This window comes from Ceratotherium simum, chromosome 7, assembly GCF_057802395.1.
Source record: "Ceratotherium simum simum isolate JZ-2026a chromosome 7, ASM5780239v1, whole genome shotgun sequence".
NCBI lineage: Eukaryota > Metazoa > Chordata > Mammalia > Perissodactyla > Rhinocerotidae > Ceratotherium > Ceratotherium simum.
Window position 1 is genome coordinate 17426191 of NC_141906.1, and position 25566 is coordinate 17451756.

General features: G+C 49.2%; 1 protein-coding gene across 2 annotated transcripts in view; it reads right to left on the bottom strand.

Moving 5' to 3' along the window:
- Positions 1–466: 466 nt before the first annotated feature.
- The window catches only part of PARVA (parvin alpha), a 149313-nt gene continuing 124213 nt past the window's right edge, over positions 467–25566 (bottom strand). For both annotated transcript variants that reach the window (XM_087433196.1, XM_004418444.3), the window contains 8 exons: positions 24591–24706; positions 20876–20934; positions 18536–18555; positions 17111–17172; positions 16338–16406; positions 12501–12602; positions 11676–11748; positions 467–2525 (listed from right to left, as the gene is read on the bottom strand). In XM_087433196.1, coding sequence (XP_087289322.1) covers positions 2449–2525; positions 11676–11748; positions 12501–12602; positions 16338–16406; positions 17111–17172; positions 18536–18555; positions 20876–20934; positions 24591–24706 — 578 coding nt within the window. In that variant the 3' untranslated portion in view covers positions 467–2448. The remainder of the gene's footprint in view (positions 2526–11675; positions 11749–12500; positions 12603–16337; positions 16407–17110; positions 17173–18535; positions 18556–20875; positions 20935–24590; positions 24707–25566) is intronic.

The window sequence follows — 25566 nt, forward strand, 5'->3', positions numbered from 1 at the left end:
TTATATGTATGTCAATGCTTTATATGACTGAGGTGTCTCGGGAAGGGGAAAAAAAAAAGGACCCAGTGAACTTACTGAGACTTGATTCTTGTCTCTGTTTTTTTTGGAAGAGACGAGGGTTAAGTTTGGTTTATTTATTGTTCTGACGCCTTTTCCCCCCTTCAAAACATGGTCATGTATTAAGAAGGAGATTCTAGAATCTAAAGAAAAACCTCTCAACAAGAGGACGGGGTTGTAAAACCAGGCCCAGGCCCTGGGATTCTGGACTGAGGCTAAGACCTCAGTCTCAAAACACAATTTTCTGATAAGTTAGACCCGTTATTAAAAAACTTTCCAGGTGTTCTGCTGTGTTTTCATACGATGTATACAGAAAATATAAAAAGGAGTCCTCTTCATAAGGGCCCTTGTTCCACTGTACATTTGCAGCTTGAATATAAGGAAAAAAAAGACAAAAAAGGAGACAAAATTCGTACAGCAAAGCATGTTTAAATGAACACATTCCTCTTATTTCAGCCGCTTGAGTACTGCCCAAGGAGACAAAGCAATGATTTATCTTGATTTGCCATCAGCAATTTAAAAGAGTGCAAACAGAAATATTACACTATTTAGTGTTTCCTAATGAAAAAAGTAACATTTCATTAATTATGTAAAAAAGAATTGTAGTCTTTAACATAAATTGACACAAGAGAGTACACTGTCTTTATATCTTAAATGCTCATTCTCCTGAGTAACAGTTCTTTCTTGGAGCAAAATATCCAGAGAAATATGTAGCATATCTACATTTTCTGAGTTCTGAGTTACTGCAGATAGACCATAGAGTAAGAAATGTTTAGAAGCTGGAAGGAAATGTTTTGGACAATATGGGAGGCCTACCTCTGGGTGGTGTAGATGGAGATCAAAATGATTTTCTCAAACTAGAGACGGGCTTTGTGCAATGGCCTAAAGGAGTGTTAAAAGCAAGCACAGACTTCTGGAGGTGGGGACACAGGCTGGTGTCCATCTGGCATATTTAGGAAAATTCTTTAATGAAGAGATAATATCAGTAAAAGTTATTAATTATCCCAAGGCCTTGGTCAATTTACGAAGACTGTAAACCCCACAAACCCCATCCCCCTGTCTGAGGGTATTCCCCTTGATGTTAAGTATGCAAATATTCTCCCCACACTTCTTGTCCCTCTCGTCAACCCCACTTCAGCCCCTCTCCTGTTCCTCCAGGACTCGGCAGCCTGGGGCACTAGAGCCTTGTATTTCAAAGTCGGGTTCACGTAGAGGGGACACAAGTAACCACAAGCCCGCGAGTAGCCCACGCAATGAAACCGCTCGGCTTGGGTCTAAATGACTTACATTTTTTCCTCGCCTGAATTAGCTGGTAATTGCATGTGGGCAGACTTAGCCAGAAATGGTCTAAATGATCAATTAGAAGGCAAAAAGGAGTTCCTTTCTTTAAAGTTCAAGGGTCTCTGTTGAAGAGCTCTACTTCCCAAGCCATGCTCACACGGGCCTGCGCCCAGCTCTCTGCAAGCCCTGAATCTATTCTCCGTTTGCCTAACGATAATGAATCGGGTACTTATTTTGCAGGAAAATATAGGGCATTTCCATTACATGCAATCAAGCAAAAAGGCTGCAAAATGTGCCACTCCATTAATTTTAAACAGAATCCTTCCCAAATGTCACCCTGAAACCAGAGTATGGGGTTATTACAAATCTGAAGGAATTAAGTGTAATTTTCATTTGTACAAAGGAGTTGAGGGACATGACTCCTGCCACACACACACTATTAATTGGGTTAAATTTGATCTGCCAATTTTAGTGTGAATCACTAAGCCCTGACCTAGCCTGCCTGGTGGTGAGATCAGTGGGCCCCTGTCTTCTTTGAGGGTACATGTGCATGCATACACACACACACACACACACACACACACACACAGAACATGCAAAGAATCTGATGTAATTGGCTAGTTATTAACAAACATGTTCAAAGAAGAAAAACAAATGCCAGCTTCCGGCAAGTCGCTTAACCTCCCTGAGCCTCAGTTTTCTCATCTGTCAAAGGGGATTAGAACACCTACTTCAATGGGAGTCACGAGGGCTAATGTGTCTGAGTAGTCCGAGCACTTAGGGTGGTGCCTGGGGCATAGCTTACACCCATTGAATGGTCACTATTATCTTTATTTTCATCTTCTGGGGGGTCTCTTGTGCCTAAGCTGGTTCCCAAGTCACACTGAGGGAAATCTGGACCTGGCCCAGGATGGGGACAACCTTCCTAGGCCATTGCTGGGCCGGTCCCCAGGGCCTGGGAGATGTGGGTCAGCCCACTGAGTTACTGGTCATTTCCTTCCTAATTTCAGTTCCCACTGTCGCTGAGTTGCAGCTGGACTTGCGGGAGAGCACAGAGCAGGAGACAGGAGGAGCAGGGTAAGGTGGTCTGGAGGCCAGTCCAGCCTGGCCTCACTCCACGTTCCGGTACTTGGTGAAGAGGTTGTACAGCACTCGCAGTGTGGATTTCAGGTCACAGTTGACGATGTCTGCAGAGAAAACAAAAAACACACAACGCTTCAGTGGGGCTGCTGGCCCAAAGTTGGCATGTCTCCTCCCCTTCCGTCCACCACCCACCACGTGTGCCCAGCATGGTGCTGGGGTGGGTATGCCCCTCACCCACAGGACATCATTCTGTGCTCTGGAAGAGCTCCCTGTCCTGCTGGGAGAGAAGAGCAGCCCCATGAGATGACCGGGGCAGGTGGGTGTTGAAGGATGGACAGAGCGTGCGGCGGGGGGCACAGGTGCTGGGGCATGGGGTCTCACCTCTCACTAAGATGAAGCAGACCCCAGAGCTTGCAGCGTTTGTCCTGGAAACAGCATTTCCAGGTGACAGGGGTGCTGGCCCCAGCCCTGACCCTGTCCCCCAGGCCTCACCTCTCCCTGGGGCCCCTCTGCACAGAGCCAGCCTTGAGTGGTGGGGGAGGGGAGGGTCCGGGGGTACAGGGGAGAGAGGTGGTGAGTTAGGACTAAGCTGCCTCTCCCTTCAGAAGGGAGGGCCCCTAGAGGACACGGAAGCCCACCTGGTAAAAAGTATTCAGCAAACTCGTCATCAGGGGACAGACAGCCTCAGATTAAGGACAGAGCAAGGCAGCTGGGTTTGAGGCTGGGAATTGGACTGTATTTTCAGGAGAGTTCTGCTGTGGACTCCCAAGCTTTGATACAACCATTTCCTCCCTCCCTCCTTTCCGCGGTGCCCTCCCTCCCTCCCTCCCTTCTGTGTACTGGTCACCTCCTCTGCCTGCCCCTCCAACCCTCTGCGGCCCCTCCACCTTCTCCTCCTCCCAACCAAGCCCCCTCTGCTCTCGTCCCTCTGCACGGACTCCCTTGGAGAACCTTCCTTCTAACTGGAGGAGAGAAAACAAATTAAAAAAAGAAACTCTGCCTACTGTTTAGGAATGCATACTTAGGTAATCAAATTATAAGAAAAAGCAAAAATAAACTAAAATAGAAAACGCAAAAAAAGCCTGACGACTACAAAAGTCGGCGAGCGGTTATCTGTAGGGGAGAGGCTGAGGATTATGTTCTGAAAGGGCAGGTCGGAGGGAACTCTCAGGAGCTGGGGCTTCCTCTTTCCCTTGAGCCGGCTGGAGGCGACGTGCTGGCTCGCTGGGTCATATCTCACCAGCCTGTACATCTGTGTTTCATGCATCTTTCTGGATATGTGATATTTTTCTCAGTAAAAATGATTTAAAAAAACCTAACTGTGCAGAAGGTCAGAGGAGGTAAATGATGTAAGAGGAAATAATAAATGCTCTGGGACTCAGAGGTGGGAGCGATCAGGCTGAGCCACTGGAAAAGGAGGGCTGGGGAAGATGTCAGGACGCCAGCAGCGCCCTCATCAATAGGAACGGGGGTCTTTCAGGACGGAGCAGAGCAGGGGGCCGATGGCTCTGGCAGGCCTTGGGACTCTTGCAGCTGTGGCTGCCACAGCCAGGTGCGCTCAGACCCCAGGCTCCAGGCCCCAAAAAGATCAACACTGACGGGGCTACAAGCTGAGGGCCCAGGGCTGGGGAGCCTTCTTGGGGCTCTCTGCACCCCTATGCCCTTGTGGCCATGCCTGCCCCCACCCAGGCCTTATCCCAATTGCAGACCCACCCTGCTCCGCCCCAGCTGGCTTGGCCTCCACACCAAGCTCTCCTGCTGACAGACCAGGGGCTCCCAAGGACCACCCGAGAGGCTCAGCCCTGAGCATGCCGAATCACCCTCTGCCAGGAGGGTCCTATGCTCTCTGTGTGGATTCCTGTCTCCCCTGACTGCTTGGTGTTAAGTGTTTCTTAAATTCCACTCAAGTCAAAGATGAGGAAGTTACCCCAGGGAGGAATTGCTAGAAAGGCAGAGCTGGGCAAAGGTGAGCTCACTAAGGGAGGGAGCATGAAGGGGAAGGTAGGGTGGCACTGGGGTCACTGAAACAGGCTCCTAACTGGCCTCCTCAAAGCCTCTTGTCCTTTCCAGTCCATTCTACCCACATAGCTAGACTATTCAGCCTCTGGGTATAGTTGTGCAGGATGTGCACTGCACAACTCCAGGGCTCATCGTTCACATTTCCACGGCATCATTACCATAGACCACAACATAAATGGTGCCCCTTGGAGTTGTGCAGCTCACAACTTGTAGGGCCATTACAGCCATTTCATTTGAGATAAGGTCCAAAATCCTAAATCATGGCTTTGCAAGGCATAACTTGACTCCGCCCTCCTTTCCAGTCTCTCTTCAAGCCACACTGCCCCCCATTCACTATGCACCCGTCACACCGGCTCCCTTTCTCTGTCTCCCAATGGGCTGCGCTCCTCCATCGTCTTAGCCCCTGCACACGAGGTGGCAACTCTAGATTACTCCCCACAAGTAGCTGACTCCTGGTCTTCCTGCAGACCTCAGCTCAAAGCACCGCCCCCTCAGGGAAGCCTCCTGACCCCCGGCCTGGGTGAGGGCGCCCCGCTGCATGTTCTCTAAGCCCCCACGCTCTTCCTGCATGGCGCTCATTCCAGTTCTCAATCAGTGATTTGCGTGCTTATTTGATGAAATTGGCCTCTGTCCTGACGGCGAGCAACTTGACCACAGAGAGACTGTCTGGTTTTGCTCCAGCACCTGGCCTGGTGCGCGGCATGCACAGACCTCAAAAGATACTAATAGATAAATGAATGAATGATTGCCCAGTGTCCTGGGAGCCAAGGAAGAAAACTCCAGAAAGAGGGGCTGGCCATCAGGGCCACATACTCCCAAGAGGGTGAGGAGGTAAGGGCTGGAAGAGTTCCAGGGGACATGGCCCCAGCTGGTGGGAGACAGCTGAGGTTGTTAGAGAAAGAAAAGTCCAAAATTGGAGGATGTTTCACACTGACCATTTTATTTAATGTTAATGCCCAGTAAAGTTTGAAGCCCATCTTCACTACAGTTGTGCCACCCAGTTAGAGTCACTTAACTTCTCTGAATCAGTTTTCTCACTGGTAAAACTGAGTTTTATGAAAAATACCTAGAACACATGAAGGGCTCCCTAAATGGTAATTTCCTTCCTGCTTTCCCTTCTTTGCCTCTTGGCAGAGCTGTTATGTACAGCCGTGCAGTCTGTGCACTGCACAAGTCCAGGGGGCACCATTCACATAGACTAAGCCTGCTTCTTGGGAAATCTGAGTTCCTCCTTCCTACAGACATCACCACTAGGTGGGCCTGGTGAAGAGAGGGGACCACAGTCAGAGACACTGCTTATCGTCTGTTCTTATCAAGAAAGCCAATGGCCACCCAGGTAGTTCCAGGCAGGCCAGTAGGGGGGCTATCTCAGCCAGGAGAGGGGCTTTGGATGCCTGGGAATGGACTGTGACTCCATGCTGTATAAACAGAGCCTCTTGAAAGCCTGATAAACTGTGCGAGTAGCAACTCAGTACTGCTCTGCTGGCCTCTGTGTGCTGGCCTAGGGCCACTCTGGGAGCAGACAATCAGAATGGCGGGGCACTTGGTTAGACAACCAGAGCAGAGCGGGCTGGCTGGGGCCAAGGAAGAGACAAATCAGACTCAAGACCACTCTAAGGAGAAAGCAGCCTCTGGCCAAGGGGAAAGGGCTCAAGGTTTGCTCCTCACATCCCGTGGCATTACCGACTCTCCCCGTCCATTAGAGGACCATCCAAAAGGAATTCATGGTTCTCTAAATGATGCAGAAGTCAAAGAAGGGAGGGGAACTCGCTTAACAGCAGAAACCCAGTCTTTACACAGGGGGGACGTGGCGCTGTGAGGCCATGCCCTCCATGGACCCATTTGTGTCCCCTCCAGCCTCCCTCATCCCAGTCTAAGGCAGCTGCTGAGGCCCTTTCTCTGAAGCTCCCCTCCCCCTTCCCCTGGGGCCCTGTTGTCCCCTGACCAAGGTGGGAGGACACCCGGTAGCTCAGTGCCACCAGGTAGTGGGGGCTGGAATAAGTTGGGCGGCCACATGCTGGCTACTGGGGGTGAGCCCAGCCCCCAGGTATCCCTCATGTTGCAGCCCCATCCCACCCCCAACGGACCTAGTTCATCCTCAGTCTCTGCCTCCCTTTCCCGTCTGCTCTCTATTCCCCACTGGGACAGAATACATCTTTTGGAGATGGGTCATTTTACTGGTGACCTGCTACTCTTATCTGGTGAATTTGCTATTTTCTTTGTCATATTTAAAATGTTTTTTAACCTGTAAACATCCAGAAAAGTGCATGCAACATATGTGCGCAGTTCTAAATACTTGGAAGAGAGCTCCTATGTAACCACTATCCATGTTTAAAGTAGAACATTCTCAGTAACCTAGAAGCACCCCCTCCCTCTCTACATTCTGGTCACAACCTTCTCTCTCCCTGCAGTGATAACCACTGTCCTGACTCGTGTGGTGATTACTTACTTGCTCTTCGTCACACTTCCACTAGCCCAACATACGCACCCTTCAACAGCAGATATTAGTTTCGCCTGTTTTTACACTTTATATAAATGGAATCATATTACATGTATTCATTTGTAATTTTCTTTTTTTTACTCAAAATTATGTTTATAGGAATTCACCCATGTTGCACGAATGTTCATTTTTTTTAATCAATTTTATTGAGGTATAATTTATTTTACTGAGGTATAACTATAATTATCCAGCTATAACTCTATAGATTTTCAAAAATGAAGGCTTCTCAATTTGTTGTCTACTTCTGATAAATTTTCATGGTTGAAATGGTTGTTTTTGACGATTTCGTCCAGTTTTATACTTGCTTTTTGTAGAACATAATCACCAACCTCTTCGTGCTGCAATAACTAGAAGACCCTCTCACGATCTCTCAGCCCATTCTGTGTTCTTGTGTATTAATCTGTGGTATGAATATACTGCAGTTCAGTTAGCCAGTACACTGGGGATGCACACTCCAGTTATGCTGCCATGGATATTCTCGGGCTAGTCTCCTGGTACATGGGCATGCATCCCCATGAGTGGAATTACTGGGTCATGGGGTGTATTAGTTTCCTATTGCTGCTGTAACATAGTATCACAAATTTCGTGGCTTAAAACAACCCAAATTTATTATCTTCCAGTTCTAAAGGTCAAAGTCCAAAACGGGTCTCACTGGGATAAAAATCAAGGTATTGGCAGGGCTGTGTTCTCTTCTGGAGACTGTAGAGGAGAATTTGTTTTCTTTATCTAGCTTCTCGGGGCTGCCCACATTCTTTGGCTCATGGCCCCCTTCCATCTTCAAAGGCAGCCACGGCTGGTCAAGTTTTTCTCAGGCTGCATCATTCCAATACTGAGTCTTCTGCTTTCCTCTTCCCTTGTGATTACAGTGGAACCACCCAGATAATCCAAGATAAACCTCCCCATCTCAAGATCCTCAACTTAATCACACCTGCAAAGTCCCTTTTACCATAAGGTAACAACATATTAACAGGGCATGGGCATTTTGGGGGGCCATCATTCTCCCTACCACAGTAGGTATTACAAATCTTCAACTATATTAGATAAGGACAAACTATTTTCTAAAATGGTTGTATCAATTTATATTCACACTAGCAGCTTCTGTTGCTCTGCATCCTTGCCAACACTTGATCTTATCAGAGTTTTAAATGTTTCCCACCGTCTGGTCTGTACACTATCTCCTAAGGGAATGGGGAGGGGAAGTTGAACCATTTCCCATGTTTCTAGCCACTGACCAAGTCCTTCCTCAAATAGCATTGGTCACCTGGAACTAAGCTGCCATCACCTGCCTGGATTTTCAGCATTGCCTGAAGTAGTCTGGTCCCAGCTATCTGACTCCTTAAATTTTAGATGTTCCATCAGCCTGTCGGCTCTCCTACGTACAGGCTTCATTCCTGCCTGTTATGCTGGGGTCCTAACCATACTTGATGATGAGTCTACTTGAACGATGATAACAGGGTGGGCAGGTGCATTTGAAGATACATGGTGTGATGTTCTAAATAAAAAGTCACCAGCTTCATGCCAATATTTCAACCACTCCATCGGCCATGAACTTGATGCTGACACTTGACACTAGTTGGGGTACTAAAAAGTTATGAAGCCTGGGCAGCAAACGTCATCTGAGAAGGAAACCCAAAGTTTCCAGGGGATTTCAAGGTACAACAGAGCTTTTTTTTCGTGTGTGTGAGGAAGATCGGCCCTGAGCTAACATCTGCCAATCCTCCTCTTTTTGCTGAGGAAGACTGGCCCTGGGCTAACATCCACGCCCATCTTCCTCAGCTTTACATGGGACACCGCCACAGCATGGCTTGACAAGCCGTGCATCGGTGCGCGCCCTGGATCCGAACCGGCGAACCCCAGGCCGCCGCAGTGGAGCGCGCACTTAACCGCTTGTGCCACGGGACCAGCCCCTACAACAGAGCTTTAAGTGTCAAACAGCATGACTGCGCATGCATTTTCCTGACCTTAAAACCTTTTGCCATGAAAAATGCCCCCACCACAGCCAATTTGATTTTGAAACACCCTCGAAGAATCCCCCACATTGGCATCTTTTGTAAAGTCTGCAGCATTTACTACTGAATCTCACTTTCCAGGTAGAAGCATAGAAACCAGAGGGGGTGGTGGGGTATACCGCTCACAAAGTACAATTTCACAAAGTACCATTTCAACTCTCCTTTATACACTGAAAAGTGTTCAGCATGGGCATGATGCCCATGGTAACAACAAATAAAACATGTGTTTTCCCGTTCACATTGGTCATGAAGTTTCATATTAAGCAGTTCAATAATTGCACAAAAGTCATCTATATGCTGAAATATCCCCATAGACTAATTGATATTGGGAAAACCATCTGCCCTGAGGGAAATAAAGGCCTGAAAACTGAAGTAGCAGGAGTAGTTCCAATCTGAAACCAGGAAGTTTCATGTTAAGCAGTTCGAGAAAATGGAAGCAGAAATGCCGGCCAGCACTCTCCCACTGTGTCTCTCCTACCAACAGTAGGGTGCTCGTCATCTGGCCACAGGACCCTCAGATCCATTCCAAGTGGCATGAGGATGGCTAGAGTGGCCTTGCCAGGGAGAGAGCCCCTAGAGGGACACCAACCTTGCTAGAGGTCCGCCTCTAGCAGTGACCAGGTGCTTAGATCAACGTGATAACAAGAGAATAAATAAGGGATGGCTTTTTGGCTGGAAGTGACAGTTTCTGAGGTCTGGAATGAGTCGAGAGACAGGGACCCAACCAGTTCTTTCACAATCCACTCTCTCTTCTGGTTCTCCTGCTTTCTCCTCCAGCCCCATAAGTAAAGGCATTCCCATGAGATACAGTCCTTAACCTTTTTCTTCTCTCTAAACGCTTTCCCGTTCTATAGTCTCTCGGCGTGTCAGCTTCCACTAAGTGGGAGACTTCCAATTACATAACCACAGCCCCAATCTCTTCCCCGAACTCCAGTTCTGCTTGCTCAACGCCTCGGTGTCAACCTCAAGCTTTCCAAAGCTGACATCCTCATGTCCCCTCCCAGGCTTGTTTCTCCTCCTGGGTTCCCCAGTGCTGCGGATGGTGCCCCACCTCTAAACATCTGTTCTTCACACTGCCTTCCAAACGATCTCTCTGGAACAGAGCTCTGATCACATCACTTACCTGCTCAAGAACCTTCCATGACTCCCACTGCCTACAGAATAATGTCCACACTTTCTGCCTTGGCATCAAGTCCCTCCAAGACCTAACACCAGCTTGCTTCATGCTCATCAACCATTATTCAAGTCACACTCTTAATATTCCAGCCAAATAGGTAACTGCATACAGTCATTATTAGGGGCCAGGTGCTATGCATCAGACATCATTGCACTTAGTCCTGTAATGTGCATGTCTCTAGGAGTTCCATTTTTACAGACATGAAAAATAGGCTCAGAGATGGTAAGTAAGTTGCCCAAGGCCACATAGCTGGTGGGGTGGGGACCGGATCCAGGGCTGTCATGAGCTTAGCCACATGCTCTGCTGTCTCACAGACTGAGCCCCTCCCCATTCCCTAGGCGGGAGTTTTGTTCACATCATCATCCCGTCTGGGACGCCCACTCCTCTAGCCTAATCTCCAAACACAAAAGCCCTACTCGATCCTTACGGTTTAGCTCAACAGTCACCATCTCCAGCAAACCGTCCCTCGCCCCAGACAGAAGTGGTATCACCTCCTTGGTTCTCACAACCTCTCAGTTGTACCTCTTTCGTGGCAGTTATCACCACTGTCATTCCGTTTTGGTGACTGGGCGCATCTTTTCTCTCCCCTGGGTGGTTGCAAGTGCCTGAGGTAAGGGACGGCCCACCCCTCCTGGCATATCACAATCTATGGGGTCTCAGGCAACTAGACGGTCAGTGAACGACCCCTTCTATGTGGAGGTTTGGATGGTGGAGCTCGGGGCAGAGGCAGCGATGGGGAGTGAAAGACACAATCCCCACTTCTCCACCTGCCTGTAAACAACTAGGAAATCACAAGCCGATGGCCCACGGGCGGCATTCTCAACGTCCCGATTGGACAGAAACAGAAATTATCAGCAACACAGTGTTGATTCACTCCGCTGGTAAAGGGACTATTTCATTCAGTAAGTGGCAGAAGATAAACGTCTGTACCACCAAGAAGACTACCAGAAGAACGGGCCTCCTGCACGCACACATGTACACACAGCTCCAAGTGTGAGCACGAGGGTCTGCTGGAGCGTTTCGTTCCTTTGGCAATTTTTCCAGTCCTATGGGTGCAATCCAAACCCGACATATCAAGCCTCGTCCTCGGGCAGAGCCGGAGAGGGCAAAGGACAGCAGGGGCACTTATGCTCAGGGCAGAGCTGCCTGCGACGCCTCGCACATCCTCCCCCTGCCTGGCTGGGCTAGAGCTCTTTGGCAGGTCAGCACCCTGTCCAGGAACAGAAGAACCTGGCAACTGGGCACAGGGAAGTTCCCACAGCAGCACCTCTGCTCTGTGTCCCGTCTGTTCGGCCCTTACTCCCGGGATCCCGTGCGTGGGATTTCAGATTCTTTTCTTCCCACGGCCGTGTGATTTACAGATCACAAAGGATCCCCAGGACTGAGCAGCTGTGCCCTGTCCCATCTTCCCCCACTAATGTCAAAGAAGCTTCAGAAAAGAGACTCCTCCCTCTGCTGTAACACAGGAACCTCGCCCTGTGCCCTGAACACATGCGTGCAGGGAGAGGGTCTCGCCGTCTCGTCACAAACCCCGGGAAGAGCAAAATACCTTCTGGCCGTGGTTTTGGCTTTTCCAACCCTCCATCTTGCATGAGCTCAAAGGCAAAGGAGACGTTCAAGACCTGGAAAGAGAAATGCAGAGCATATGGCGTCGTACACGCATTCCTGGACCCTCGGGGCTCTGCGGGACCTGCCCCTGGGAAGTGAAGAGCCAGCACTGCAGCCAGACGGGTGGAGGCTGAGCTCAAATGAGGGCCTAATTTGAAGGAGAAACGAGGCTACCAAAATGGGCAGGCCACGTGGAGTGTGAGCTGGCCGGTCCCAGCCTGCTGTTGGTGAAGTGCTCCCGGAGAAGTTCAAAATCCTCTTCCTGTCCTATTGTGTTCCCGTGTCAACTGCCAGGACTTTAAATATAGGGACATCAGTACACACGGTTGAAAGGATCAGATGGAAGTCATGTTCAAGAGGCAGAGAAGGGTTTCTGCTTTCGACCAAATGCCTCTTGTCTGGTGGGCAGGCTGTGGCGGCCTGTGAGAAGCAACAGAACTAGGCTGAGTGTGGGCCTCAGGTCTGAGCAGCCTTGCCGCCACCTTCCCTGTCACCTCTGGGAACAGATGAGGCTGGACTGTGGCACCCGGCCGGAGTGTATGGCTAGGGGACCAGGCCACGCTGCAAGGGGAAGGGAAAGCTGTTCAGGATGCCCAGTGGTCTGCAGGTAGCTCCTTCCTAGCTTGCTGCTCATCAGAATGGGCCCCACATCCAACCACTGAGGACCCTGGGCAGATGGGAAGCCGCTGCCTTTTTTCCCGATGGCCCCAGCAGATGAGTCGGGGCATATGGGCTAGGGGCCTCCCTTGACATCACCTCCCCCTACCTTCTGTTCAAAGCTGTCTGGGGTCAGGAAGAAGCTGTGCAGGGGCACGAAGTAGCCCTCCAGGAGACCCATGAGCAGCACCAGGTACACGCCATCTGCAAACTGGAGGGAGAGAGCCAGGTGAGAAGGTGCTGGGCTCCTGAGCCCGGAGCCAAGCCCCATCCAGGGGGTTTGTGAGCTTCCATGCCAGCCTCGCACAGGCTACATCCCCAGGCAGGATGCTGGCAGGGGGTGAGGGGCAGTGCCCGAGGTAGGAAGGTCTGCTCTGCAGCCATCCTGCCCCATCTCTGGCTGGTCCAGCACAGGAGCCGCAAGCCCATGGTCCTGATCTCAGCTGATCCCGCATTTCTTGAGCGTCGACCATGTACCAAGCCCTGATCTGGCATGGGGACCACAGAGATGGGTCAGCTGTGGCCCCTGCCCTCGAGGAGCTCACAGTCCAGTGGGGAGACCGAGGCGGAGGAAATGCAGCAGCTTCTCTGACAGAGGGAAGCACATTGGCCTGCGTGAGATCAGAGGCCACTCGCTCCCACTGAAGGCAACAGGGAAGGCTTCTGGAGGAGGCACTGCCTGAATAGAGACCTGAGGTAGAGCAGGAGTTAGCTATAGGAGCAGAGGGAGGAGGGAAGGGGGACATCCACGGCCAACGGCAGGAGGCGACTAGGGTGACTTTTGCTTTATGAACAGAGAAGGAACTCCAGCGTCATCCAGGCCTAGGTATTCTCTTTTCTCACCTCTCGCTTTATTACTGCTTGAGAGGCAGCAGAGTGCAGCTGTTATGAACGTGGGCTCTGGAGCTAGGCCTCTAGCTCTACTACTTACTAGCTGTATGACTTGAGCAAGTTAGATAACTTCTCTGGGCCTCATTTTTCTCATCTGTAAAATGGGGATGATAATATAGTATAGTATCTACTTTGTAGGGTTATCATGAGGATTAAACCAGTTAAAGTGTGCAAAGTGCCTGGAACACTGCTTGGCATATAGGCAAGACTTGATAAATATTAACTATTGCTATTACTATCTGGGGAAACAACAAAGCAATCAGGACACAACTTTCTGGCTCTTGTTGACAAAGCACAACTGTGCTCAGGGCCGTGGCAAGAGGCTTACAACCTGGTCCCTTCCATGGAGGACAGTGGAGGCCGGACCAGTTAGGAACCTGGTCTGAGGGACAACAGACTCCTGGGCTAAGCAGAGCGGGGCCGGTCTTCTGCTCAAGGGAGGGCAAGGTGGGTGTGTGCTGGGCAATGGGGGCAGGCTTTTTTAAATTTAATTTAATTTATTTTGTGAGGAAGATCAGCCCTGAGCTAACACCGATGCCAATCCTCCTCTTTTTGCTGAGGAAGACTGGCCCTAGGCTAACATCCATGCCCATCTTCCTCCACTTTATATGGGATGCCGCCACAGCATGGCTTGACAAGCAGTGCGGCGGTGCGCACGCCCGGGATCCGAACCCGGGCTGCCAGCCGCGGATCGCGTGCACTTAACCACTACACCACGGGGCGGCCCCTGGGGGCAGGCTTTGTGGAGGCAGTGGAGGCCTGTGGAATGAGGGAAATTTGGAAGGAGCAGGTGTTCTAGGTATGGAAGATGGCCTGAGCAAAGATACAGAGGTCAGATGCATATCTGATATTCTAGAACCTTTCAAAGGAGGCGGGGCCACCAAATGTTTGTGGGCATAAACAACAGTTGTTCAAGTTCGCTAGAGGCCAAAGTTCTTGGAATCATCTTAGGAAACTTCAAAAAAAACTAGACCGAATTGCCTGGAATGTGGGCTGGGCGCAGAGTCTGAGCTCCGCTGGGCGACTGGCTGGTGGGCCCGCATCTCAGCCTTTGCTATGGGCGGATGACCCTGAGCACGAACTTGACCTGGAGCAGCTTTCTCCCTGCTTCCATCCATCAGCCTTCAACTCAGGCGGGTAGGGCCTGAGCATGACTCATCCCAGGCCACCCCAGGGTGGAAGATAGGAGAGCAGACCCCAGCATCTGTGTCAAAATCAAGGCCCTCCCATGGAACTAGTTAACTGGGCCTCATTCTGGCTGTGGCTGGAGTGGGTTGAGAATAAAAGAATCCAATCTGTCAACTCAGGGGAGGACCCTAGTTAGGGTCAGGGTTACTCACAGCTCTGAGGGCCTCTGACTTAGACTGCTCCCACCCCCTCCTGCTGGTCTGATGACTTGGTGGTAAAACCCGCAGACAGACACCAGATGTGCTGGGCAGAGACTCCCTTTCAGAGCACTCCCTGCCCAGGAACACTGAGGTGAAAGTTCCAGAAAGTTCCTTCTAGCCCCCCTTGAGGAAACGTCACTTTTCCAGAGCGTTCCCTATCTCCCAAAGGAGTATATGAAGCTCACTCCACAGAGTCCAGACACTCTCAGGGAGAGCTCAGCCACAGACCTGGGAAGTACCTTTAAAAATAAGAGGAGGTGCCCACGTGCTCAAAAGAAAACCACACTTTAGAAATTCATCACGCATGAAAGGAGGTTGGGAAACAGGATACATGACACAGCCTCAAAGTATCTCCCAATAAAGATCAGCTATTAATTATAAAGGGGGGAAAGAGCTTTACAGTATGGAAATCTGGCGGACACCAACTTAACCAAGTGATCAAAGTTATCACCACCAGAAACAGGACTATCGGACAGAAGTGTCTGAGAAGAACACAGCAGTACTTGGTGGCGTTGGTGCTGAGGATGCAAACCTGAGTCTAATCACGAGGGAGAAAAATCAAGAGACATTCTATGAACCAAGTGGTCCCCACTCCTCAAAAATGTCAGTGTCATGCAAAGAAAAACCAAGGATTTGTTCTACATTAAAAAGAAACTAAAGAGATGGTGACTGAATGCAGCATGTGAGACTAATACAGTAACTGTGTTTCTTTGAACCACATCACATTGTCAAAAGTAGTCAAATATCAGCAATTTCATATGGTTCAATCTAAATAGATTAATGTACTCTATTGATCTTAAAATTGCTTGAATTTGATAATTGTACTGTGATCATCTAAGAGAATGTATTTAAGAGATGTATACAGATTTTCCTCAACTTATCATGTGATTATGTACGGAAAAGCCCATTGTAGGTTGAAAAAAGTCAAAAGCGCATTCAATACACCTAACCTACCAAACATCATAGCTTAGCCTAGCCTACCTTTAACGTGCTCAGAACACTTAGATTAGCCTACAATTGGGCAAAATCATCTAACGTAAAGCCTATTTTATAATAAAGTCTTGAATATCTCATGTAATTTATTGAATACTGTACTGAAAGTGAAAAACAGAATGGTTGTACAAATGGTTTTAAGTGTATCGGTTGTTTACCCCTGTGATCACAGGGCTGACTGCGAGCTGTGGCTTGCTGCCACTGCCCAGCAGCATGAGAGAGAATTGTACCACGTATCACCAGCCTGGGAAAAGATCAAAATTCAAAATTGAAAGTACGGTTTCTACGGAATTTGTCTAGCTTTTGCACCATCGTAAAGTTGAAAAATAATAAGTTGAACCGTCATAAGTTGGGGACTGTGTGTGTACTGAAGTATTCAGAGAGAGAAAAAAACCCCCCAAATGTGGCCAAATGTTAACAATTGGTGTGTGTGGGTGAGGAGTATATGGGTATCTATGATAACATTCTTGCAACTTTTCAAGATAAAAAATTGGAAAAAATTCAGAGAAATTCCATGCAGTTCACCCCCTGAGCAGAATAGAATCCCCTCCCTCCTAGAAAAGCTTCAGGGTCAGTATGGAGAGCCCTTCAGGCAATGCGGGGATGGGGCTCTTGGAAGGGTGGCTGTTGAGCAGGGCCCTGCCTCCCACCCTACACTGGGGGCTGTCACCAACCTGGGTTTCTAGTTCCGTGACCTCCAGGTTCAGTTTATTCAGGTGCTTGTTCACGAAAGTGATGAGCGTCTAAAAGAAAAGCATAAGCCGGGCATTGAGATGGAGACACTCACCAGTGCCAGTCACCTCGGTGACTCCACCGTGAGGACAAGGACCAGTGATAACACAAGAGAGGCCCAGCGCTCTGGGCTGGGCCTGGGTCACTGTGCCGAGCTGAGTGAGGATGAGCAGCCTATGAGGCTCTTCCAGCAGGGCCCCTCAAGTTCACAGAAACGCACGCCCCCAGAGATTTGCAGTCTCATACACTGTGTGATTCAAACAGCCAGTTTCAGGACTGTGAAGGGAGCAGGGAGTCCTGAGACGCAGAAGGACAGGTGGAGTCAGGGGGCCGAAGGGAAATTAGGAAGGGGGCCAAGAAGCGATGACCCACTGGGTCTCTCCTTCCAGGCCCTTCCTAGGCACAGGTGCCTGTGCCCAGGGAGACAGTGGGAGGTCTGTGTGACGAGCAGGGGAGGCTGGGGGTTCAGTGCAGGTGGGAAGCCAGGGTGCTTGTAGTCTCAGAACTCCCAAGGGACTGTTGTCATCCGGATAGGAGAAGAAACGGACTGGATAAGGTATCCAGTGAGAACAAGACAGGTAAAACGGACATCAAGCGGGATGGCCCCGTGTTTGCGATGACATCAGTTACAGGAAGCTTGCAGGCTGCAGGCATGGGTTTCCCTAATGTTTTGCTACATTTTGCTCCCCGCCCCCCCCAGACACCTCCTTCCCACCTTTTTCACCACGTTGAGCTTGTCTGGTGCGTGGTCAAACAAGGTGTCGAAGGCATCACGTTCTGAAGAAGAGGAAAATGTCAAGTGGGGCACAGAGCTGATTCCTGACGGGGAAGCCCACCCCAGGTCCCGGCCACAAGCCTTTAAGGGCCACGTTGTCAGCTCTAGATGGGAATTCTTTGGGGAATGGGACTGTGCTGGGAACTCGGGAAGCTGGGTCTGGGGCAGAGATTTGGGGTTGATTCTTACCTTCGGGGGCTTTTTCTCTGCGTGTGTGTCCACCCTCTATGTCTACCATCTTTGGGGCTGGGGTTGGGGGCTCTGACGGCAGGTTGACATGGGACTGGTCATCTCTGCACTATTTGTATTCCATCATGTCCTGATTTAGTCATGGTTCTAAAGCATTTCTGAAGCTTTTTGGAGGTAGAATGTTATCCAAATATCAAATTGCTTCACCCTCTAATTTTCAAAACCAAGTCATCCAAGACCAACATCCTGGTAGAAGGCACAGATCAGCAAACTGGGCGCCAGGGAGCCCAGCAGAGGACGTGAGCGCCTCCTCCCGAGGCATCTGCTCACTTCAACCCTCTGTGCCTCAGTTTCCTCTTCTATCAAGTGCCATCTGAAACATGAACCTCCCCCAGGGGTGTCATGAGGATGAAAGAGGAGAACGTACGTGCGTGTGCTCTGTACACTCTGAAGTGGCTACCAATCTGAGTTATTAACATTATTGGAATATTTCAAAATATTATCCATGGTAAATACAGGGTCATAGAAAATAGCAAAGTCACGCCTCCTGCAGGGATTCTCCTTTCTACAGCCCCATGTTCTCTAAACTGAGAGGTGAAGCAGTGCAGGGGATCTGAGCAGGAATGAGAAGAGTCTCCAAGAGGAACCTGGGGCTGGAGGGTTCGTGGTCCTGGGGTCTGCCTTTCTTACTCTTGCACTGATGGGTAAGTCTGAGACAGCCAGGAAGGTGATTGTGAGCTCTGACAGTCACAGACTTTATAAACCCAAGGTTCTGGGAAATGGGAGAGGTAGGAGATGTGATGATGGAAGAGGGAGAAGGCAGCTTCTAGAAGGTCTGGGCAGAGTGGGGAGAGGGGACAGTCCCAAGCGTGTACATACACCTCTTCCTTTACTACCACAATACACTGAGAGCAAGACTGCCCTGCAAATGCCCAGGACTTGTCCAGAAGCCCAGTGATGTCACTGGTCTGGTTACTTACAAGGGGACCGTGCAGCTGTGGTGAGCTCTCCTCTTCTCACCAGTAAGCTGACCCTCCCAGCTAAGCAGCCCCAACACCAGGCTGGTGCAGACACTCATGCAGGGAGCAAGCTGAGTGCCTGTTCTTCCCACTGCTGCAGAATTAACTAGACCCCCGTGGCAGCCACAACACCAGAGGACAATCTTATGCAACTTACCATGCCTTCCAGAAAGAGCCCTGCAGGAAAGGGAGAAAGAAAACAGTGACTCTCCTCTCCTTGCCCTTGGTTGAAGAGCCCAAAAAGCTTCCTTCTTTGGTATTTTATTCTGCACTAAGCCTCCAATTATTGGTGGTCTTTACCACACTACCACCTATTTTTTCCCCTCTGCTATACCGCTATAGTGGTGCTTGGGAAAAGCCTGGTATAACTAATGCTTAAAGGACTATTTCTTGTCTTAAAGAAAATCTCACTATTGCTTACAGTTGAGAAAGAATATCAGAGTCAGGGGTTCAAGATTCCTATCCACGTTTTAGGAGCAGAGCATGAACACCACCCCAATAAGGATTTCACTGCCCAGGCTGCTGTGGGCATCTGCCTGGCGAGGTCAGGGTTGTCTCTCTCCTGTCCATCCTGTAACACCCACTAAGTTGCACCTGCCACTGACCCAGGATAGGTTTTTTAAAAGAAGGTAGGAACTGGAACTGCACTCATAGCAACGAAGTATTAAGAGCACAAGCATTAGACACAGACCACTTAGGTTTAAATCGCACAGAGCCATTTGCTTGCTGTGTGACCTTGGGCAAGCTACCAAACCTCTCTGGGCTCCAGGTCTCTTATCTCTAAAATGAGGATAATAGTTGTCAACACTTCAGTAGGATCTTGCGAACATTAAATGATTTAATATGTAGAAAGATTATAGCCTAATTCCCACTATAATGTAAATGCTCAATAAATTTTTCAACATGTTTTTTGTTCTTATTGTATTGGTTTATTCCAACTGTATATTTATTGCCCACTAAGTGATGACTTGCGGGTAGTGTACTGGAAAGAATAATGAACTTGGAGTTTACTGTTGGATAGACCAAGGATAGTCTCCTTCTCTACCTTTGGGCTGTGGGGTGGTGTAATCATTGTTTCACGTGTTTATTACGAACCTCAGTAGATACAAAAGGGCTTCATAAACTGCACTGTGTTGTCATTATTAGGAGTTTGCGACCATGTTTATGTCTATGCAGCAAGATGGCAGAGAGAGACCACAGAAAGCATAACAAGGGCTGAGAGACAGCTCTGCAAACCAAAACTTCCCATTCCCTGATTTGGTAGCGGCGTGGACGAGACCAGCAAAGGGTAGGGGAGGTGTGAGGCAGGAGATGAGGAACTCCACTCCTCTCCTGGCAGGCCTGACCTGGGGCAGCCCCTCACACCACCAAGGCCAAGGGTCAGGGTGCTTTGTAGATCGGCTGTCAAGATGGGCCCGTGGAGTACAGGGAGGCTGCCTGACAGGGTCTCCGCAGGCCATAAACGGGGCATCTTGGGAAGGGCCACTACACACCCCTGCCCTACCCTGGGCCTGAGATGCTTACACCCCTGGGCCCTTTCTAAGGCACATGCACTGGGTGGTCCAGACAGGCATTGCCTTGGACTCCCGTCAGCCCCAACTGGGGAGCGGGGCGAGTTCCCTAGAGATTGGGCAAAGCTTGGAAGGTGCGGGTCAGCTGTGATGGGGAAAAGCCAGGAAAGAAAGCCATGAAGGGCAGGGGAAAGGGGGACGGCCGTTACCACGTTGAATCCTCACAACCTCTCTGGTTAGGAAAATGTTTTCCCTCCAGAGATGAAGAAACCGAGGTCAGAGAGGTTACGGGGCTGACCGGCGAGTGAGCGGCAGAGCCTGAATTTGAACTCATGTTGGGTTGGCTGAGAGGTCCCCATTCTTCCACCTCCCTCTTGTTCAAGGGAACATAGAAGTTGGGGGTACAGGGGAGGCTGAAACTGAACTTTTGCCAGTGGTCTCAAAGCCACACACACCATCCTGCTCTTTCTGCTTAAGAACAAAACTTCTCTTCCCCATGGCAAACCTCTTACATGTTCTGATATTTCAACTGCTTAACACAAATGGAAAAAAACCACACCAACCCACCACTCTAAGGTAGAGAGGGGCTTTCTGGGTCATGGCACGTGACCAAATAAATCAGACTCAGAAAGGGAAGAAAAATGTCCTTTTGAAGGTTAACAATTTAAATTCAACCCCATGTTCATGGCATGATGATTTCATGCTGGTTGGCTTTTTTTGGGCACACTTTTTCCCGGAGTGCCACAAAATTAGAATTTTTCAATCACTGCTAATTCCCTCTCCCCACTTCCCCACCCAAGTTGGTACCTTAAGCATCGAGAGGCATGTTTTGAATGCATAGAAAAGGCTAAACCATAATCATTGGCTGAAGTCTAATCCCTCTTGCAATCCCAATAAATGAAAACTAAATATCAGCAAATGGATGAATTTTGGAGAAACATCTGTGTTCCATTACAGAATCGCTGGCAACAATGGTGTTGACATACTCTGTGTTACCAGTTATTTCCTCTTGGATTTGCCGAGACTGGAGGATTCCTTCTCGTTTCTGAAACGGGGGTGGGGAGAAGGGTTGGGAGGGGAAGAGAAAAATATGCTTTAGAACAATACAAAAAACTGATAAGCATTCCTGATATTGAGAAAGTGATTGGTGTTTAAGAGATGAATCTAGAGACGAGATACTTCTAGAAGGGAAACGAGGCCCCTGACTTGCTGGGACTGGACTGTACCATTCATCCTTGAGTGCAATTAGTGTTTAGTCCAAACAAGTAGGCTGTTTCTTGGATGGTGAATCTTTTCTTTCTTTATTGGAAGACATTCGGCTGGAAGCAAACTGTTTGCCTCCTGGAGTAATCCACAGTAAACCAAATGGAAATGAAGGCCAGGGTGTGTCTGCCCTCCAGCTGGGGCCAGAGAGAAGCTGAGAAACACATTTAGTTGGGGGTTTGGGGTGGAAGAACTGAGGCCAACTTAGAGAATTCAAATAGAGGGAGAGCTGTGTTTTTTTTAATGGATAAATATGGGAGCTTTTAAATAAGTAGTACAGTCCTCAGGTAACTAGCTTACTCTCTGAGAAAAGGTTAAGCAATCGAGGCTGGTCCATCCATCCACCCATCCAACGACCCATCCACCCACCCATCTATCTACCCATCCACCCATCTATCCATCCACCCATCCACCTGCCCACCCACCCATCCATCCATCCATCCATCCATCCATCCATCCATCCATCCATCCATCCATCTATTCACCTATCCATCCTTCCAACATCTATCCACCTCTTCCCATCAATTCATCCTGTCTCTTGTTTATTTCATTAATCAGTGTCTTCTATGTACAAGCCCCTGTGTTGGACTTGGAGCAAATACTATGAAAAGTATCTCATAGTTTCCTGCCTTGAGGAACTTAAGAGTAAAATGGAATAGATGAAGCAAGTATGTGAGATTTCCCCCAAACAGGGTTTATGCCTGATGTTCCAGCTCAGTTATTAGTAGGATCCCCTTTCACTCTCAAAAGGGTTGTGGATAATAAATTATGTGGCTACCCTAAGCAGAGAAGAAGTGCTGAATGCAGGCACTTTCAGCTGGGATGGTCAGGGAACCCTTGCAAGGGGAGGGGTCCTTGAGCTGGAACTTCAAGGACACGTAGGATTTGGCTGGACACAGAGCAGAGGTCACTCCAGTGGGAGGAATGGCCCGAGCAAAAAGACACAGTCAAGAGAGGACAAATGTGTTGAGAAGGCTGTTTGGAGGCAGGTGCCATTAGGCAATGGGGAATCAATTGAGTGCCGGTTTGGGATTTAAACCTCATTGTGTGGGCCTGGGAGCCAATGCAGGAGTGTCAGGATTCAGGGAGACCATCAGATGGGCCTGAAGAAGGAGATTCATGTTATCAGGTCCCTTCACAGTCAGTTACCAGACACTTGGAGGATGGTCTGGGCATGGAAAGCAGTTGTCAGAGCAAATTCCTCTTCCACAAAGGCTGAGATGAGGGTCAAGAAGGAGCCTCCAAGCATTGGTGTCTCAGCTGAAACCCTCCTTCTTGACCCTCCTGCCAAAACTTCTAGAACCTTCTCTTCACATTCCCAATAGCCACAGAATCTAGTGTCCTTGGAAAATACTTCTACAGAAGGAAAGGTAGAGCTGGATGAAGGCCAAGAGTATATCTGGATTAGATTAAGAATGGACTATCAACACAAAAAGAAAGGAAAAAAAATAAAGATATTTAAAGGAGATCCAGTGAGGATAAATCAGGACTTTTTGCAAATTCAGCATCAATATATGTAAAATTTTCACATGGGCGTAATGGAATCTGTGTCCCTGTCTTATGAGGCCATTCGCAGACATAAAACCTCATCTTCAACTTCATGCAGAATTAAATGTTTTTATACAGAAAGGAAAAGAAATCTGGGTGAAATAACCCCTCACACAGCATCCTGATTCCCCTCGATGCATTATCTGTTCCCTAAAGAGCTCTCTCTGTAGTTCAGGCAGCGACTCACAGCCAACTCCGAGTCTTGCTTCTGTGCCTGTTGGACTTGATAAAGCAAAAACACCCCATAAAACCTGACAGGCACTGACGCCATTTTATGAAATGCGTCCTCTTTTCTCCCCCATGCTAAGAAAACTGCCTACAGGAGAAATTAAACCAACAACAGCCTTCTGATGGCCTATAATTGAGCTCAAAATAAGCATGCGATGTGGGCTTGCAGTGACCACTGTTTCAAAATAGGAGGCCCACCTCCCCTCCTGTTCAAATCTTGAATCACAGTTTTTAAAAATATAATGAAATGGATTTACGCATTATTGATTGGTAAAAATAACACAATAGAGATGCCCCGGATTGACTAGGAGGATGCTTGGACCAGGATGCTCTGGGCTGGCCACATATCCATAGCAGACATGAAATGCTTAACTCCGTGCTTGACACAGCTGAGTGCTCAATAAATGAGGCCAATTAGTCCCTTTCAGTCAGCTGCACTTAGTGTCTGACCCACACACACTCGCATTGACTATGGGCTCCTGATAGCCCTCTCTGCTGCTTTTGGGTAGCCTTATCTCTTGATAGGCAGGGCCAAGGTGGCATATTCCTATTATAACCCCTTGATGTTAAGCAAGTTAAGGACCCAGAGGTGTAGAAGAAATACTTTTTCATTAGGGCGCAACTGAATCGCTGATTGAGCAGCGCCCCCATCTCCTTCTCCCTTCCCTTTAACTTCTGATCCCTGAAAGCTCAGCTCAAAGACCTTTTACCCTGGAAACTGGCCTGGCTTACCCAGCCCTCACGGCTCTTCCCCACCCAGGCACGGCAGAGCTGCCATATTGTTCTCTCCTCCAGAACCCTGGATAACCCTGGATACCCAGGGAGCTGCTCATAAGGGGAGCTCTCCCTGGCAGCATGTTTATTTGGAAAAGAACAGAAACAAGCAAACAAAATGATGACCTTTTGCTAAATGGGCATAAAGTTGGAAAACAAAATTAAATTTGAGTATCTAATGGGGTTAGGAGCAGAGTGAGATCGTCACGGGGAGAGAGCACACCCTCACCGTGGAAATTACACAGCCATATGTGAATGGAAATTCCATCCAACAATGTGGAAAAGATGACTTGAGATCCCAGCTGTGCTTCTCTGGGTGGGTGAAGAGCAGCAGTGCCCTCAACACCGACACAGCCAGTTGGGGCCTCTCTCAAACACACATGCACGCATGCACGCACGCCTTCACGTGCACAGATATCGGTCTCTTCCCAACACCTGTGCATCATTTAACCAAAAAATGATGATTCTCCATGGCTTGCAGGGCATAGACACACAGACACACAGACACGCAGACACACACACACACACACACAAGGATACATCTCCCCTCTGATCCTATTACATATACCTCACACACATACACACCACACACCCTCAAACATACATTACACAGACACCCTCCTGACGAAGGAGGGTAAATCCCAGGCACGTGCCCCACACAAGCCTACCCCACACACGAGCACACGCTATTCCACTCTTTGCACACATATCAGGGATAAGCCCGCATGCATCAGAAAGGTCAGTCACGTGCCTCCCAACACGGAGCACACCCCAGGACACTCAGCCTTCATTCAGCTGTCCTTCTAACGAGCCCCCCAGTGTGCCCTAGCTCTCACAGGAACTCAGCCTCTTTAAGGGCACCGGTGTTTGTAGTGGTATCTACCTTACCTGGACCACAACCACTTGGATGGAAACATGGTCTGGGAGCCGGATTGGTGCCCGGAAATACTGGGACAGAGCAACCAGTAGATGCAAGATGGCTACCAGGCTCTTGGCATGAACAGCTAAAACAAAAGATGATTTAAAAATTAGAGAATCTTCTTCTAGGTTCTAGGTAGATACGAGCAGATATTCAAACTGTAGCAGTACCACACCCAGTGCCCCTTTCAGCCCACTCCTAGGGGTCAGGAGACACCCTTAGTCATCACAGGCCTCACCCTGGGCCCCCTCAGTCCTCGGCTGGGTCCCCTGGAGCTTCTTCTTGAGTCATGCTATTGCTGGATTTCCAGTGTAGGACCTTTCCACTCTAATCCAAGGTTCCCACTGGGACTCTGGCAACGGCTGAATTCTGCCCTCTGCCACCCCATGCTCTTGTTCACTCTCTTCTAATAACCATGTGCGAGTCTGCTCTGCACCCCCTCCCTTCCCATCTGACTGTGACTCTTTGGGTTATCACCACTGCCCTTGTCCCAAGGCTCTACACACAGCAGGCCCTCCATAAATGGACCCTGAGCCAGGAACACTGGATCCCTTCCTTCACGGGGGCTTTAAGATCCCTGGAGGAAGGCCTGAGAGACATCTAAAGGGCTTTGTTGCTCTCTTGAGCGCCATGTATGGTCAGTTTGGGCAATGCCCCTTGGGGAATAGCTGGGAGGGGATGTTCGTGACCCACTTGGCTTCTATAGCTACCGAGCTATGTGCTGGATGTTAAGCCATCTATGCTAGAGAAGGCTGGGCAACTACTGGGTTGAAGTTTTCACAGTAGGTGAGAGGAGAAAAAGACTGTGATGTAATGGGGCACACAGTGTCAGGCAGAGTGGAGCTCGAGTTCTGACTTGACAATTCTACCCTCTATTCACTGCCTACATGAACTCGGGTGGGCCACTCGAGGCCTCTGAGCCTCAATCTGCTCAACTTCACAAAT